This window comes from Cebus imitator, unplaced genomic scaffold, assembly GCF_001604975.1.
Source record: "Cebus imitator isolate Cc_AM_T3 unplaced genomic scaffold, Cebus_imitator-1.0 Scaffold140, whole genome shotgun sequence".
Taxonomy (NCBI): Eukaryota; Metazoa; Chordata; class Mammalia; order Primates; family Cebidae; genus Cebus; species Cebus imitator.
In genome coordinates this window covers 3,595,812-3,613,030 of record NW_016107455.1, presented here as the reverse complement: position 1 = coordinate 3,613,030, position 17,219 = coordinate 3,595,812, and the positions used below count along the sequence as shown (strand labels likewise).

General features: G+C 44.0%; 2 protein-coding genes across 2 annotated transcripts in view; one reads left to right on the top strand and one right to left on the bottom strand.

Annotated features, from left to right (window-relative positions):
• PSMD11 (proteasome 26S subunit, non-ATPase 11) overlaps nucleotides 1-5,699 on the bottom strand; it is a 40,650-nt gene extending 34,951 nt beyond the window's left edge. Inside the window, exons 1-2 of the mRNA XM_017542193.2 lie at nucleotides 5,351-5,699; nucleotides 2,900-3,001 (exon numbers count right to left, since the gene is read on the bottom strand). Coding sequence (XP_017397682.1) covers nucleotides 2,900-3,001; nucleotides 5,351-5,441 — 193 coding nt within the window. The 5' untranslated portion in view covers nucleotides 5,442-5,699. The remainder of the gene's footprint in view (nucleotides 1-2,899; nucleotides 3,002-5,350) is intronic.
• Nucleotides 5,642-16,773, top strand: LOC108313591 (nucleotide triphosphate diphosphatase NUDT15-like). The gene is made up of 3 exons (XM_037743278.1): nucleotides 5,642-5,704; nucleotides 9,557-9,629; nucleotides 15,705-16,773. Exons 1-3 carry the CDS (start codon nucleotides 5,642-5,644, stop codon nucleotides 16,223-16,225), a joined length of 657 nt encoding a protein of 218 aa, XP_037599206.1. The 3' UTR covers nucleotides 16,226-16,773.
• Nucleotides 16,774-17,219: the final 446 nt, after the last annotated feature.

Here is a 17,219-nt window from a genome sequence, read left to right as displayed (position 1 = left end):
AAAAAAAAAAAAAAAAAAAAAGAACAAACCTCACAGAACTCAACAGATTCCTTTTAAAAGTCTTAGGCTATGAAGTATGCAAATCCTCAGCCTAGGCATCATGTCTGATGATGCTCAACACTACTTGTAACCACAATTATACATCAGACATTGTTTTATTCAGTAATCCCCAAGTGATTGTTGTTGGCCAGGGATCCTATCTTAAATTTTTTAGTAGGATACTTAGCACAATGCTATGCATATATTAAATGCATAAAAAACAAAACTGAAGATTAATGGAACAGACACATTTTCTGTTCTCAGGGAGGAAACAATACAAACCTCTCTATCACTAATATCAAAGGCAGATAAATATATGTAGGCCCCAAGAATTCCTTAGAGTTCTCATTGTGTATACCTATACTCATCAAACTTTCTTAGAAAACAATAAGTTAACATAGAAATGTTTTTGAAAGTTCTTGCCGGGCGTTGTGGCTCACACCTGTAATCCTAGCACTTTGGGAAGCTGAGGTGGGTGGATCACCTGAGGTCAGGAGTTCAAAACCAGCCTGGCCATCATGGTGACACTCCGTCTTTAAAAAAAAAAAAGAAAGTTCTTATAATTCATCTATTAAATTCTAACAGGCTTAGCAGTACACTTCTAAACTTCTCAGGTATTGGGTCATAAGGCAGGAAGGTCAAGAAATAAGAGGAGATTACATAAAAAATTGGAATTTCAAGCAAAACAGTAACATTTTGGATGAAAATTACTGAAGTGTTGACTATATACCATACACTTGTTCTTAATTCATGCCACTGGAAGAAAGTAGAAATTTGGATATTGCAACAAAAAAATATTTTTTTTGAGATAGGGTCTTGCTCTGTCACCCGGGCTGGAGCACAGTAGTGTGATTATAGCTCACTATAGCCTCAACCTCCTTGGCTCAAGCAATCCTCCCCACTCCGCTTCCAGAGTAGCTGGGGACTACAGGCAAATAACACCACAACCAGCTAAGTTTTCTATTTTTTGTAGAGACAGGGTCTTACTATGTTGCCAGGGCTGGTCGCAAATTCCTGGGCTCAGGGGATCCTCCTGCCTCAGCCTGCCAAAGTGCTGGGACTGTAGGCATGAGCCACAACACCTGGCTAACAACAAAAAAAACTTTCACATCACTTCAGTTGGCTTTATAATTCAGAAAAATTATTAATTATATTTTGCATGGAGTAACTGTCAAAACTGTTTTGGAACCCCCCAAGCTCAAATTAACTGACAGACAATGGAATCCATATGTATGTTAAATAGGAGGGAAGTTAGCCTAAGATGAAAAGACACCACCCACCAGTGATCATTTGTAAGTAGACAATTAAAGGAAAGCAATAACCATGATGTCATGTGGCTATATGAGCTCTGAAGTAGGACTACACAGGTTCAAATCCTAAGTCTACCAGTTACTAGTTGAATGAGCTTGGGTGGATTATTTAACTTTTCCGTGCTCAGTATCCTCATGTGTAAAACAGATAACAGTACCTACTTCAGGTTGTTTTGAGGATTCAATCAAGTTAAACCATGTATGTGTTTAAAAGAGTAACTAGTTGGCCAGGTGCAATGGTTTACACCTGTAATCTCATCATTTTGGGAGGCTGAGGCAGATAGATCACCTGAGGTCAGGAGTTCGAGACCCACCTGACCAACATGGTGAAACCTCGCCTCCACTTAAAAAAAAAAAAAAAAAATAGCTGGGCATAGTGGCACATGTCTGCAATCCTAGCTACTAGGGAGGCTAAGGTAGAAGAATCACTTGAAACTGGGAGGCAGAGGTTGCAGGGAGCCAAGATCACACAATCTGCACTCCAGCCTGGACAATAAGATTGAAACTGTCTCAAAAAAAATTTTTTTAAAACAACAAAAAAAAGAGTAACTAGTTCATAGCATTCAAAAACCATTATGTACAGTTCTTCTAATAGATACTTAATGATGTTTTCAGTAAGATATAAGGCCCACGTAAACACATCCTCACAATTTCATACATCTTTATTCAATTCTGTAGACTGAGCTTAATAATTAATAAATCAGTTATCTTTAATTGAAAAAAAAAAAATCTTTAGTTCTCAAGTTCAAGAAGCTGTGCTAGCTAACCCCCATCATTCTCTTGAACAACATAATTTTAGGGAAAATAATTCATGAGGTCACTTACCAGAGCTTAATTCATTCTAATCAAATGTGTTCTAAATTCATTTTAAACTTGACAAAAATCACCCATTTTAAGTTTAAACAGATTCCTCTCTAAATACTATTAATCACTTTACCAATGAAAGGTCCTTCCTGGTCAAAAGGACTCTCTTCTCATTCCAAGGACACACCCACCATCAGACTATCATGTCAAATCTAATCAGTCAATGGTTCAATTACAACTAGAATGTTTGAGCAATGATGTGCCCAAAGTCCTAGGTACTATTGGAGAAGCCTTGGGAAGGCTACATTTAATGTCTTACTCATTCTCATTCTTAATTAGCAAAAGAAAAAAAAAAAAAAAAACAGTGAGTCACTTGGATACAAACTCCCTGGTCATTTTTAAATCAAGTGCTTAAGACGCTATCTATCTTAAATACATCAGAGTTGCTCAGTGAAATTATTGAAGACTGTTGCTGCCTCTATGTAAGGGAATACAGTGAGAATTCAAAAACCAGAAACAAATCAGAGATCACTATATCCCAACAAAAATAAGACTGTCACTCATTTGCAAAACAAAATTGCCATGAAAGAACTGAGTTTAAAGACCACTTAATTTCCTGCTAAAAAAAAGTTGCCAAGAAAATAAAGCTGAATTTAGTTTGTGGATGGAGTCCCATGATTCTTTACTCCAGTAAAAGACAGGAATTTCGTTCAGCATTTGAGGTACAATCCATGTGTAGCACTTACCTGCAGCTTGTCCGGTCTTCGCCAGGAGAGATCCCAGTTCCAGGATGCTCTGCTCTTTGACTTGCACTGCCTCCTCATCATTTTCCTGAATGTCACGCTTCACTGGGAGAGAAAAACGCAAACCCTCTTAAAATCCTGACCAAAAAGTAAAGACTGAAGGAAATTTCACCCTCATAAGGCCCATTACAAACTCATATTTACCAAAAGACAAATTCTAGAGAGTAAAAAAAAAAACCTCTAAGCCAGGAAAAAAAAATGATCATATATATGTAGGACATGCTCCATGTAAATCATTAAAAAAAAAAAAAAGTATTCTTCTCTTTTGATTTTAAATGTGTCTCTTCATTCTATCCACTAGAATTTTGCTTATCTACATACACTGAGTTTCTGTTGTGGTTAAAGCAAAATTAAAACAAAACAAATCCTTCATACTTATGGTGCCAAGATCCATGCTAGTCACTATGTTATGTAAAGATATTAAACATGCCTGTCGTTTATGCCACTAACTAAAATCAAATGACCAAGTTATTGATGACTGTAAGTCAAAAGCCTTTCAATAAACTTTAGGTCTGTGAAAAGCCTCAGCTAATGGGTGTGTTAGGGATAAGCAGTTCTATAAAGTCATTCAAGAAAAACAACTATCAAAGCCCCAGTGTGATCCTGCACAGCTACACTTAGGAGAGACTGCTGTTTTTTAATGCATTGAGGTCTGTGAAAAGAACTTTGTGCTATCTGTCCTATTTTCAACAGTTAATAACTATTTTAACATTCAAACGTGGAATAGTCTCTCCAAGTTTGTAGTGATCATCACTAGTTACTACTACTCTTACAAAGCATCATGACTTGACAAAAACCAAGATTTTGATACTCCATGATGGAGTCCAGAAAAAGTAAGACCATCAACCATCATGCCTCAAGCTTGCTCTAACAGTGAAGTTTTCAGGGAACTCTCCCCCAGTATAATGGGCAAACAGGAAATACTCTAATTGTAATGTTTAACATAATTTCTACTTTATGAATGCCAAAACATTAGGCACTAGGCACAGAAAACTAAAATTCATGCTCCTCACGTAAGTTCTAAGCGTACCCATAATAAAATACACAAGGAACGGTGATTGACATGACTCCGGTTCCGTAAAAGTAACTGACCTAAGTCAAGATCAGAACTTTTAACATGAAACACCTTTTACTAACATAATTCATTCAAAGATACATCTTAACCACCTCCTCTCCTTCTCTAGTATCCCCGACGACAAAGTATCAGGATCTTGTCATTGTCCTTTCTCCGTGCAGGTCTGGAACACCAAAATTCAACACACTAAATAAGTCACATGCCAACATCTTCCCAGTCCAACATACAGGTGCCTTCTCATACTACTTGTTGAGCCAATTCAGATCTTCTCAAGCTACACTAAAAAGATCCCATCACATGCGGTGAAGAGCTGGTCCATGCCCTAACTGAATCCTTTATGAGTGAACATTAAAGCCTTCCTCTGTCATCACAAATTTCTGTTCACACTTGAATCCCAATAGAAAGCTGCCGGAAGCGACCGTCTGGGATTCCCATTTCAGTTTTCCTGTTGTGTGCAGGTGTAGACCATCATACAGTGTTAAGAAAAATTTCTTTAATTTTTCCGGCAACATGCAGCCGACCCGTTGCAAAGCATTCCCTGAACTCCGCGGCTGACAACTAACTCCCTTAACTCACTTCCAACCCCTCTACAGGGAGTCTGAAAAGATTAGTCACCTCCTGTAGCCGGGCGGTCCCACTCCAACACCTCACTCTTACACTCTACACAGCGCAGATGAGCGTCTCGGCCACCTCCACAAACCAAATGCCAATCTGAGGTGTGTGTCACCCCTGCATTTCTCACATTCTGAAAGAGACCCTCCTCTAGTGGAGCTTTCCGCCGTGGGGCTGGGCGGGGAGAGGGAGCAGCTCCCCGCGTCCCGTGGAAGGAAACTCCTAGAGAAGAGCAAGCGCTCGCGCTCCCACCCGGAGCAGGCTGTGCTGATTACAACGGCGGGAAATGCCCGTCCTGGGCTGGTTTCGCCAAGGCCTTTCAACTAGAGACTCTCGGACCAGCCCGTGACAAGCTCGCAGCCCGGCACTGCTCCGGGACCCAGACCAGCTCGTGCGGGCCAGAGCCGGGGACGAGGCTAGGGACGGGTGGGGGCCCAGCTCGGCCCATTCTCCCACCCCACGCTGAACCCCCCGTGAGTCAGCAGCCAGCAAGGGAACCCGGGGGCTGCTTCAAGGCCTCCCACAAGAGTGGGACCCGGGGGGCTCCGGGGAGATCGGAGCGGCCTGCGCCCCCGGCCCGGCCCCCCTCACACACACAGTGAGTCAGCAGCACCACAGCCGACTAGCCCAGCCCCTCTCCGCTGCCACCGACCGACAGAAGCCGAGCTGGGCCGGCAGGGCCCGGGAGGCGGCGCGGCGACCTTTACCGATGGAGTGGAGGATGTCGATGGAGGCCTCCCGGTCGGTGCTGAGTAGAGACTGGGCTCTCTGGAACTCCACCACCGCCGCCGCCGCCATCTTACCGCTCTCACACCGTCCCCGGCCACGGCCGCCAACGCCGGAAACACACACCCGGAAAGCCCGCCCTCGCGTCCCTCCGCCCGTAGCTCCCGCGGCGGCTCCGCTTCCAGAGCACCCCGGGAGTTGTAGTCTCTCCGCCGGGCGCGGGCTGAGGGGTGGGGAGGGCGGGAGTGCCTCGCAGGTGGGCTGCAAGCTCCATGGCGCCGCCTAGCGGGCGGGCGGAGAGGAAAAGAGGCGGTGCCCCGCAGGGGGAGCCCAAGGTCGGTCCCGCCCACTCCAAAAGAGGCTTCTTGATTCTGGCGCCTCTCGCGCACCCCTGAGAGGGGTTCTTGAGTACCGGGCTAGGTGTTCAGTCACAGCTGTGTGGCTTTTTTTGCAGCTTCCACGATTTAACCATTCATTCAGGGCGATACGTGACCTTATAAAGTGCTCGCTATGTGGCAGACAATGCCACCATTCGAAAGCGTTCCAGTGTCTGGAGCCTGTGCCCCGCACACACGCTTTCCAGGCTTGACTCCCACAGCATGCTAGCAGGGCAGGAGGGCAGACCCGCCAGGGCCGGAGAAAACGGTCCTTCCCACGCGCGCGTTTCACCTTGGGACAGCGCTGGACGTGATGAACTGAAACATCACCTGTGCTCCATTCACGCCACAAACACCCCTTGGGAATCCACAGAAGATTCACCCAGCACCCCAGCTCAAAAAATAAAAAGAAGAAAAATTCAATTTTTCTTCCCAATATCTTCAGTCCCTTCAACTGAAGTCAGAGATATCAGTGAAGATGTCGTGTGGACAGAAAAATGACATTCTATGAGACCTCTTAGGGTTAAACTTAAGAAAGGTGCCAAAAGGGTACAAAGACAATTCAATATAAGGAAGACCTTTCTCTAGGTGATGACAATCCGAAGCTGGAAAGTCCTGTCCCATAAAGGGACCCGTAGGCTGGGCTCGGTGGCTTACGCCTGTAATCCCAGCACTTTGGGAGGCGGAGGCGGGAGGATCACCTGAGATCGGGAGTTCGAGACCAGCCTAACCAACATGGAGAAACCCCATCTCTACTAAAAATATAAAATTAGCCAAGCGTGGTGGCACATGCCTGTAATCCCAGCTACTTGGGAGGCTGAGGCAGGAGAATCGCTTGAACCCAGGAGGCGAAGGTTTCAGTGAGCCGAGATCATGCCATTGCACTTCAGCCTGGGCAAAAAGAGCGAAATTCTGTCTCTTTTTTTTTTTAAGACGGGGTTTCACCATGTTGGTCAGGCTGGTCTTGAACTCCCAACCTCAGGTCATCTGCCCGCCTTGGCCTCCAAAGTGCTTGGATTACAGGCGTGAGCCACCGTGCCCGGTCAACTCTGTCTCAAAAAAATAAAAGGATCCATAAAGGGAACTAATGTTGCACACTTTCCTCTGTAAATAGATTAGCCCATTAATATTCATCTACTTTTATTCTCCCAAAAATGTTTTGTGAGGAAGATATTTACTCCCCTTTAATATGGGAGGAAACAGGGGATTTGAGTTATTTGATGAAGCTCAAATCCTGATTGAGAGAACTGAGACCTGCCGGTTAGGGACTGCCTTCCTAATTCCTGGCTGTGTTCACATGAAAAGTAGATGACATCTCAAGTTGTTGTAAACAGGACTCATGACTTTGATGGAGAGTTGGATTAAATGTCTTCTGGCAGGGTGAGGTGGCTCACGCCTGTAACCCCAGAACTTTGGGAGGCCGAGGCGAGCAGATTGCTTGAGCCAGGGCAACACAGAGAGACCCCTGATTCTACTAAAAATACACAAATTAGCCGAGGATGGTGGTGGTGCACCTTGTAGTCTCAGCTACTTGGGAGGCTGAGGTGGGAGGCTTTAGAAGAAATCATAGAAAGCTGGGCACGGCGGCTCACGCCTGTAATCCCAGCACTTTGGGAGTCCGAGGTAGGCAGATCACCAGGTCAGGAGATCAAGACCATCCTGGCCAACATAGTGAAACCCTGTCTCTACTAAAAATACAAAAAAATTAGCTGGGTATGGTGGCACACGCCTGTAGTCCCAGCTACTCCAGAGGCTGAGTCAGGAGAATTGCTTGAATCCAGGAGGTGGAGATTCCAATGAGCCGAGATCGCACCACTGCACTACAGCCTGGGCGACACTGCAAGACTCCATCTCAAAAAAGAAAAAAAAAAGAAGAAGAAATCATAGGAGAGGATAGAGTGCTGGACTCACTACAAAGAGAGGGTACTATAAAAACAGTGGACGCAAATCTTTTTGGCACCAGGGACCAGTTTTGTGGAAGAAAATTTTTCCACGGATGTGGGGAAAAGGGATGGTTTTGGGATAAAACTTCCACCTCAGATCATCAGGCATTAGATTTTCACAAGGAGCACAGTATCTAGATCCCTGGCATGCTCAGTTCACAATAAGGTTTGCCTCCTATGAGAATCTAATGCTTCAGGTAATCTGACAAGGGGTGGAGCTCAGGTGGTAATGCTGGCTCCCCAGCCGCTCACCTCCTGCTGTGGGGCTTGGTTCCTAACAGACCACTGACTGGCAGCTGTCCACAGCCCAGGGTTGCAGACCCTTCCTGTAATAGACTAGGAGTGTCTGCCAGATCTTTCTCCCAAGCTAGTAACTCTTGCTGACTGTGGAAACATGAGCCCATTCCTGTGTGATCACCATGGGGAACGTTTTGAGGTTAACTAGACATGTCTCTTGAGGAGTTTGGCATTTGTGCACATTCATGAAGATGATCACCCACTTCTAGCCTACAGAATTCTGAATTAGGAAAGCTGGCTGGCATACTCTACAACAAGACAAGGAGAGAGGGCAGCAATGGGGTAGCTTCCACTCCCTGTGTTTGACATGGCAAGGTTCTTAAGGACCAAGTGGATGCTGAAAAGGTAGATCATCCTGGACCTTCTTAAAGAGACCTATTCAGTAGGGCCATATGCTAGTGTGAGGAGACCCAGTAATAAGAGGCTGGAAGTATGAACTTCAGGAGGCAGTCACTGATGGGAGTCTTGATGTCCACAGGTAGATCCTCCAAAGAACACAAGAACATGTAAATACTCCCAACAAGAAAGAACCAGCACCCCGGTCTCTGCCTCTGATGTCAACAGTCATGAAGACAGGAGACCTTGACTTCTTTTAATTCCACCTACTTCTCTGCTCTCACCAAAACTTACTCTACCCTGGAGGAGACCCAGAAACAGCAGAGTGAGAGGATGGAGAATGAAAAGAGTGAAACTGTAAACCAAACACAAATTTTCAACTGCCTGAGACTTAGGGGAGAAGCGTTAAGTTACATCTGAAATTGAAAGTTTTTATTTAAACTAGACTAGACTTTCAATCATTATAAATGGCATAAAAGATTTAGGGTCTGGGTGCAGTGGCTCACGCCTTTAATCTCAGCACGTTCGAAGGCCGAGGTGAGTGGATTACCTGAGGTCAGGAGTTTGAGACCCACCTGGCCAACATGACAAAATGCCGTCTCTACTAAAAGTACAAAATAATCCTGTAATCCTAGCTACCCAGGAGGCTGAGACAGGAGAAGTGCTTGAACCCAGGAGGCGGAGGTTGCAGTGAGCCGAGATTATGCCACTGCACTCCAGCCTGGGTGACGGAGCGGGACTCCGCCTCAAAAAAAAAAAAAAGAGAGATTTAGGAGATTTGCCCACAGAGTCTCCAGGGAAAAGGAAGAAAAATCCAAAATTTGCCTTTGAGTAGGCTAGCCACTTAGTAGCTGATAACTTTAACATGTTTCTTAATTTTTCTGATCTTTGGTTTTCTCATCTATAAAGCAGGGAAAATAAAATCTAGCTCACCGCCTGTAATTCCAGCACTTTGGAAGGTCATCTTCATTACATAACACTGAGACTGTAAATTACAGGGATCGAGAACTACTGCTCAGTAGTCGCCTGTCATTGATTGCATCCATAGCTTAACAATCTCCCTAACGTAAGTATTACCAAAATGAAAGTCACTCAGTGAAATTCTCTTCTAAATCACTTTGCCCCTTACACACTTTACTCAGCTAAACCCCACCGCCTTTTTTTTTTTTTTTTTTTGTCTCAGACATGCCACATTCCTTCTCACTTCAAAGCCTTTATATTTCCCCCTCAAAAGTTTCAGTGCAAAGGTCATTTCCACAAAGAGGCCTTCTGTATCCCATTAAGTAATCTCTTACGCCTTCAGTCCGGTAACCATCATATCACTCTATTTCCTTCCTAGAGCTTAAGACAGTCTGTGATTTTATTACATCAATTTTAAATGTTTTTAGTTTTTATTGAATTTTAATTTATAAATTTTTATTTATTTATTTTTAATTTTAAGTTGTTTAGAGACAGGCTGGGCGTAGTAGCTCACGCCTGTAATCCCAGCACTTTGGGAGGCCGAGGTGGGTAGATCACCTGAGGTCAGGAGTTCAAGACCAGCCTGGCCAACATGGCAAAACCCCATCTCTACTAAAAATACAAAAATTAGCTGGTCATGATGGCAGGCGCCTGTGACCCCAGCTACTCCAGAGGCTAAGGCAGGAAAATCAGTTGAACCCAGAAGGCAGAGGGTGCAGTGAGCCAAGATGGCGCCACACCAGCCTGGGTGACAGAGCAAGACTCCATCTCAAACAAACAAACAAAAAAAAGTTTTTAGAGACAGAGTCATGCTCTGTGGCCTAGGCTGGAGAGCAGCGGCATGATCATAGCTCACTGCAGCCTTGAACTACTGGGCTCAAGTGACTCTCCTGCCTCAGCATCCTGAGTAGCTGGAACTACAGGCATGCACCACTATGCTTGGCTGATTTTTTTTAACAGACAAGATCTTGCTATGTTGCCCAGGCTGGTCTCAAACTCCTAGCCTCAAAGGATTCCCCCCACCTCAACCTCCCAAAGTGTTGGAATGACAGGCACGGGCCACTGTGCCCAGCCTATTTCACTTGTTTAAATCTCATCTCCCTCCAAAAGGTTGCAGGTCTATGCTATAGAAAATAAGCATAGAGGCCAGGCGCTGTGGTTCACACCTGTAATCACAGCACTTTGGGAGGCCAAGGCAGGCAGATTATCTGAGGTCGGGAATTTGAGACCAGCCTGACCATCATGGAGAAAACCCCGTCTCTACTAAAAATACAAAATTAGCCAAGCATCGTTTTGAGTTCCTGTAATCTCAGCTACTTGGGAGGCTGAGGCAGGAGAATTGCTTGAACCCTGGAGGTGGAGGTTGCAGTGAGCCAAGTTGGCAGCATTGTACTCCATCCTGGGCAACAAGAGCGAAACTTCGTCTCAAAAATAAAAGAAAATGAGCACAGAATTTGAAGTCAGACAAAGAAGGAGCTCAATCTTCACTCTGCTACCAACAGTCAAATTACTTAAACTGTCTGATACAAAGTTTGATCATCAGTAAAGCTATTTTAAAAATCTACTTCATTTGATTTGTACAACAGTGTAAATGTTTTTAATGCCACAGAATTGGTTTTTTTGTTTGTTTCTTTCTTTTTTGTTGTTTTTTTGAGACAGAGTCTCACTCTGTCACCCAGGCTGGAGTGCAGTGGTAAGATCTTGGCTCACTACAACCTTTGCCACCTGGGTTGAAGTGATTCTCCTGCCTCAGTCTCCTGAGTAGCTGGGACTGCTCAGACATGCGCCATCACACTCCGTTAATTTTTGTATTTTTAGTAGAGAAATGGTTTCACCATGTTGGCCAGGCTGGTCATGAACTCCTGACCACAAGTGATCTGCCCGCCTCAGCCTCCCAAAATGCTGGGATTACATGAGCCACCGAACCTGGCCAGAACTGTATAATTTTAAATGGCTAAAATGGTAAATTTGATGTTATTTACATTTTGCCACAATTTACAAAAATTTACTTCACAGATTTGTTGACATTTAATGTTTGTTTTTTTTTTTTTAAGACACAGGGTCTGTGTTGCCAAGGCAAGTCCCAAACTCCTGGATTCAAGCCATCCTCCTGCCTTAGTGTCCCAAGTAGCTGGAACTACAGGTAAACACCACCATGCCCAGCTTTGAAGCTTAAATTTTTAAAGACACTAGAACACTTCAGAGCTATGATTGACATGTATAAGTTTTCAATCAATGGTAGTTATTAAAATTGTAATTAAGTTGCTGATTAAATTAGCTGATTAGCACCCCCTACTCCCCTTCCTCAGGGAGCCCAGTTGGAGGGCTAAATGAATCTTTTTTTTTTTTTTTTTTTTTTTTTTTTTTTTTTTTTTTTTTTTTTTTGAGACGGAGTTTCGCTCTTGTTACCCAGGCTGGAGTGCAATGGCGCGATCTCGGCTCACCGCAACCTCCGCCTCCTGGGTTCAGGCAATTCTCCTGCCTCAGCCTCCTGAGTAGCTGGTTTACAAGCACATGCCACCATGCCCGGCTATTTTTGTATTTTTAGTAGAGATGGGGTTTCTCCATGTTGATCAGGCTGGTCTTCAACTCCCAACTTCAGGCGATTCACCTGCCTCAGCCTCCCAAAGTGCTGGGATTACAGGCGTGAGCCATTGTGCTCAGCCTTTAATAGGTAATTTTTATAGTAATAGAGTGGTGATCAATTGTCAGTTCTATTTCCTTCCCTTCTTTTTTTTTTTTTTTTTTTTTTTTTTTTTTTGGAGATGGAGTTTCATTCTTGTTGCCCGAGCTGATGTGGAATGGCATGATCTCGGCTCACCACAACCTCCACCTCCCAGGTTTAAGTGATTTTCTTGCCTCAGCCTCCCAAGTAGCTGGGATTACGTATGCCCACCACCGCACCCGGCTATTTTTGTATTTTTAGTAGAGATGGGGTTTCTCCATGTTGATCAGGCTGGTCTTCAACTCCCAACTTCAGGCGATTCACCTGCCTCAGCCTCCCAAAGTGCTGGGATTACAGGCGTGAGCCATTGTGCTCAGCCTTTAATAGGTAATTTTTATAGTAATAGAGTGGTGATCAATTGTCAATTCTATTTCCCATTTAGGCTTCCTCATCCTCAGTCTTGCCTCCCTCCTCACCCTGTCATGCTTTTTCTTGTCCTCATACAACCCCAAACACGCTACTAATCCCTATCTTCCCTCTGCTACCCTATATTCCAAAACAATGTCTTTTTTCTGTGTAACTCTTAATTGTTCACTGAGCTTTCTAAACATTTTGTATCCCAAAGTTGAACAAATAGAGGAATACTATGATGTACTATCCTGCTAATAAAAGAACATATGCTCCTCCTTCCCTTCTCTCTCCTACCTTATTGTAACTGGAAAAAGGAGTCTTGGTGCAGAACCAAGAGAAGGTTCTTGGGTCTCACACGAGAAGAATTCAAGGAGAATCAGAGTGCAGTGAGAAGAGATAGTTTATTGAAAGCTACCTCATTATAGAATAGAGCGTTCTCAGAAAGCAAGTGGAGGAACACACAGTCTTTAAGTTTTTCTTATATAAGGATCTTGCCTATACAAAGACTAAACTAAGCTGTGCCTATGTGCAGAAGAGCAGACAGCATGACCAAATTTATTATGGTATTGATTTAAAGAAATCTATCCTTGACATTCTACTGTGTGAGTACATCAAAGCATAAGTAACTTGAAAAAAAGCATAATTATCTTGAAAGCAAATCTTGTTATGGGTATTGGGACATCTGGACTTTCTGTTTTTGTAGAAGTCTGTCCTTGCAGGTAATCTTTAGGCTCTTTCCTCAACTATAAAGATCTTATGACCTTGGGTCATCACTAGCAAGGAATGTGCCTTGCTAGTTTTGAGATGAAGCTGGCAGGGCACGGAGGTTCACGCCTGTAAACCCAGCACTTTGGGAGGCCGAGCTGCGTGGCTCACGAGGTCAGGAGATTGAGACTATCCTGGCCAAGATAGTGAAACCAACCCCGTCTCGACTAAATTTTGTAAAAATACAAAAATCAGTCACGCATGGTGGCAGGCACCTATAATCTCAGCTACTTGGGAGGCTGAGGCAGAACAATTGCTTGAACCCGGGAGGTGGAGGTTGCAGTGAGCCGAGATCATGCCCCTGCACTCTAGCCTGGGCAACAAAGCAAGACTCTGTCTCAAAATAAATAAGTAAATAAAAGAGGGAGTTAATTAGCTGGGTGCGGTAGATCACGCCTGTAATCCCAGCACTTTGGGAGGCCAAGGTGGGCAGATCACCTGAGGTTAGGAGTTCGAGACCAGCCAGGCCAACATGGCGAAACCCTGTCTCTACTAAAAGGACAAAAATTAGCCAGGTGTGGTGGCAGGCGCCTGTAATACCAGCTACTCAGAAGGCTGAGGCAGGAAAATATCTTGAATCTGGGAGGAGGAGGTTGCAGTTAGCTGAGATCACACCACTGCACTCCAGACTGGGCAACAGAGCAAGACTCTACCTCAAAAGAAAAAAAAAAAAGATGGAGTTGATTTTAAAATGGCCTTACTCTGGCTCTCCTAGGCTCCTGCTTCCCTAACACTTATGACAAGGAGTTAAGGTTGCACTAGTGCTGACTCCGTAACTCAACACATTCATTGCCATTCAAGCTCTAGAGAGGGGGAAAAATACTAAAAAACAAGGAAAAGATACATTATATTTTTATCTCTTTTGGGGAACCCTTCTCTCACACATTGCCACATTTCCACAGACTTCCAGTCACCTTATTGTATTTGAATTGTTACAGTTCTCTTTTAGTGAAAGTCTGTTGTGATAACCTTGTCTTTGATTTTACTTTCACTATTGATAGTTCAAGTAGGTGTAAAATTCTTACATTGTAACTTTTCAGTCAACATTTTAAAGATACTAAAGGTGACTGTCTTCAGTCTAATTGAAGTTCCATTGTAGGTAGTCTATCTTTCCCCTTGGTTAGTTTTAACACATTTTCTGTTTTCGGCTTTTATAGGCTTCCCTACAAAATATTTACATCCTGATCAGGACTCACCGGCTTTCCTGAATCTCAAGATTCCTGCCTCCCAGTAATCCTGGAAAATTATCCACCATTATCTCTTCAAGTATTGCCTTCTCTGTCTCCCTTTCCTCTTGGAAATCTTTTTACATGTAAGTTAGATCTGCATTCTCCAGGATAATAGTCACTAGCCACACATGGCTGTCAACTGAGCTGTGTGTGGTATAAGTGCAAAATACACACTGGGTTTCAAAGACAGTGGGGAAAAAAGAACACAAAATATTTATTCATGATTTTTATATCACATGATGGAATAATATTTTGGATTAATTTCATGCATTTCTTTTTACTTTCTGTTAGGTTGGTACTAGAAAATTTTAAATTATATATGTATGTATGTATCTCATACTATATTTCTGTTGGACTGTGTAAGACTATCTGCTTTTCTTTTCCATATCTTTTATGTTTTCTATCTCCTTGTCTCTCCATACGACATTACAAGGAATTTTCCTAAATTCATTTGATTGTTTACTGGATTATATTATCAACTCTTTCTTTTTTTTTTTTGAGACGGAGTTTCGCTCTTGTTACCCAGGCTGGAGTGCAATGGCGCGATCTCGGCTCACCGCAACCTCCGCCTCCTGGGTTCAGGCAATTCTCCTGCCTTAGCCTCACTAAGTCCCTGAGTAGCTGGGACTACAGGCACGCGCCACCATGCCCAGCTAATTTTTTTTGTAGTTTTAGTAGAGACGGGGTTTCACCATGTTGACCAGGATGGTCTCAATCTCTTGACCTTGTGATCCACCCGCCTCGGCCTCCCAAAGTGCTGGGATTACAGGCTTGAGCCACCGCGCCCGGCTATATTATCAACTCTTTCTAATCTGCTACTCAATCCATCTGCTAAACTTGTTTTGTTTTGTTTTGTTTTGTTTTCCAGACAAAGTCTCGCTCTGTTGTCCAGGCTGGAGTGCAATGGCGCAATCTCAGCTCACTGCAACCTCTGCCTCCTGGGTTCAAGCGATTCTCTGGTCTCAGTCTCCTGAGCAGCTGGTACTACAAGCGCACACCCTCACACCTAATTTTTGTTTGTTTGTTTGAGACTATGTCTCACTCTGTTGCCCAGCCTGGAGTCCAATGGCGCAATCTTGGCTCACTGCAACCTCTGCCTCCCAAGTTCAAGTGATTCTCCTGCCTCAGCCTCCTGAGTAGCTGGGATTACAGGCGTGTGCCACCACAGCTGGCTAATTTTTGTATTTTTAGTAGAGACTGGGTTTCACCATGTTGGTCAGGCTGGTCTCCAACTCCTGACCTCGAGATCCGCCAGCGTTGGCCTCCCAAAGTGCTGGGATTACAGGCGTGAGCCATCGCACCCGGTCCGTTCACTAAACTTTAGTGTTAATAAATTAAAACATATTTTTTAGTCCTCCTGCGGACTGTGACACCCAGCACGGAGCCGCAGGGGTGGCAGTCCGGAGTCGGAGTCGTGGTGACCAGCTGCAAGTATTCACGTTGCGTCCTCCTGGGGAAGAGGAAAGGGTCTTTCGGAGCTGGCAGTTTCCAGCTCCCTGGGGGTCATTTGGAGTTTGGCGAGAGCTGGGAAGAATGTGCTCGAAGGGAAACGTGGGAAGAAGCTCTTCACCTGATACATGTTCGCTTTGCCTCAGTTGTAACTTCTCTCATTGGGAAGGAAAATTACCATTATGTTACTATATTAATGAAAGGAGAAGTAGACGTGACTCATGATTCAGAATCAGAGAGTGTAGAGCCTGAAAAAAATGAAAGTTGGGAGGGGGTTCCCTGGGAAGAATTTCCTCCACTAGACCAGCTTTTCTGGGCCCTGTGTTCTTTGAAAGAACAAGGCTATGATCCATTTAAAGAAGATCTGAACCATCTGGTAGGATGCAAAGGAAAGCATCTCAAGGGGGCTGAGAAGATTTCTTGATTTTCTTTAAAAGACAAAAATAAGGTCGGTTTAGAGAATGAAAAATATCTGCATTTCGGAACAACTCCATTTTATCTATAAAAGTTCTTGTGATCACCAGTTTATTTCCAGTCTCTTGATGTGCCCACCACCGCTTCAGCCAGTACTTGAGAACATTTTTTTGAAATATGTAATTGAATTGTATTTCAGACACAGAATATATGATAAATAATATGTTATTTATGGGTAATCTGCTTTCCATGTTTATCTATGACATTTACTGTGCAGTTTGTCATTACTAGCTTGCATGGAATAGGATGCTGTCGAATTTGCCTTAGTGTTCTGTTCAAATAGAAATCCAAATTCAAATATTGTAGTTTAGATTCAAACACAGTCTGCCTGTTGCAAAATTTACCAAGTTTGTTGATGTACCTCTTTTATTTAAAAAAATTGGGTGGGGGGTAATATATTATGACAGTCTTTGCAACTTACAGGGAATAGGACAGGCCATTGGGGTGTATTTCCCAAGTCTCCAATTGAGAACCTAAACCAAGAGAAGTGACATAAACCATCTAATATCCTACCATTAGCAGGCTGTGAGAGTGATTTCTCACTTACTGTCTGTCACCAGGCTGGAGTGCAGTGGCCCAGTCTTGGCTTACTGCAACCTCTGCCTCACGGGCTAATGCAGTTCTCCTGCCTCAGTCTCCTGAGTAGCTGGGATTATAGGCGCACCACCTTGCCCAGCTAAGGATGGTCTCCATCTCCTAACCTCATGATCGGCCCACCTCAGCCTCCCAAAGTGCTGGGATTACAGGTGTGAGCCACCACGCCTGACTCTCACTTACTGTCTCTGAGGCCCAGGGTCCTTATATGTAAAACGAGGAGATTCATCTAGAGCAATAGTTCTCAAAGTATTGTCTGGGGGCCCTCAAGAGCCTTTCAAGAGTATTCTAGGTAAAACTATTTTTATAATACTAACACATAATTTACCTTTTCCACTCTCTCTCTCTCT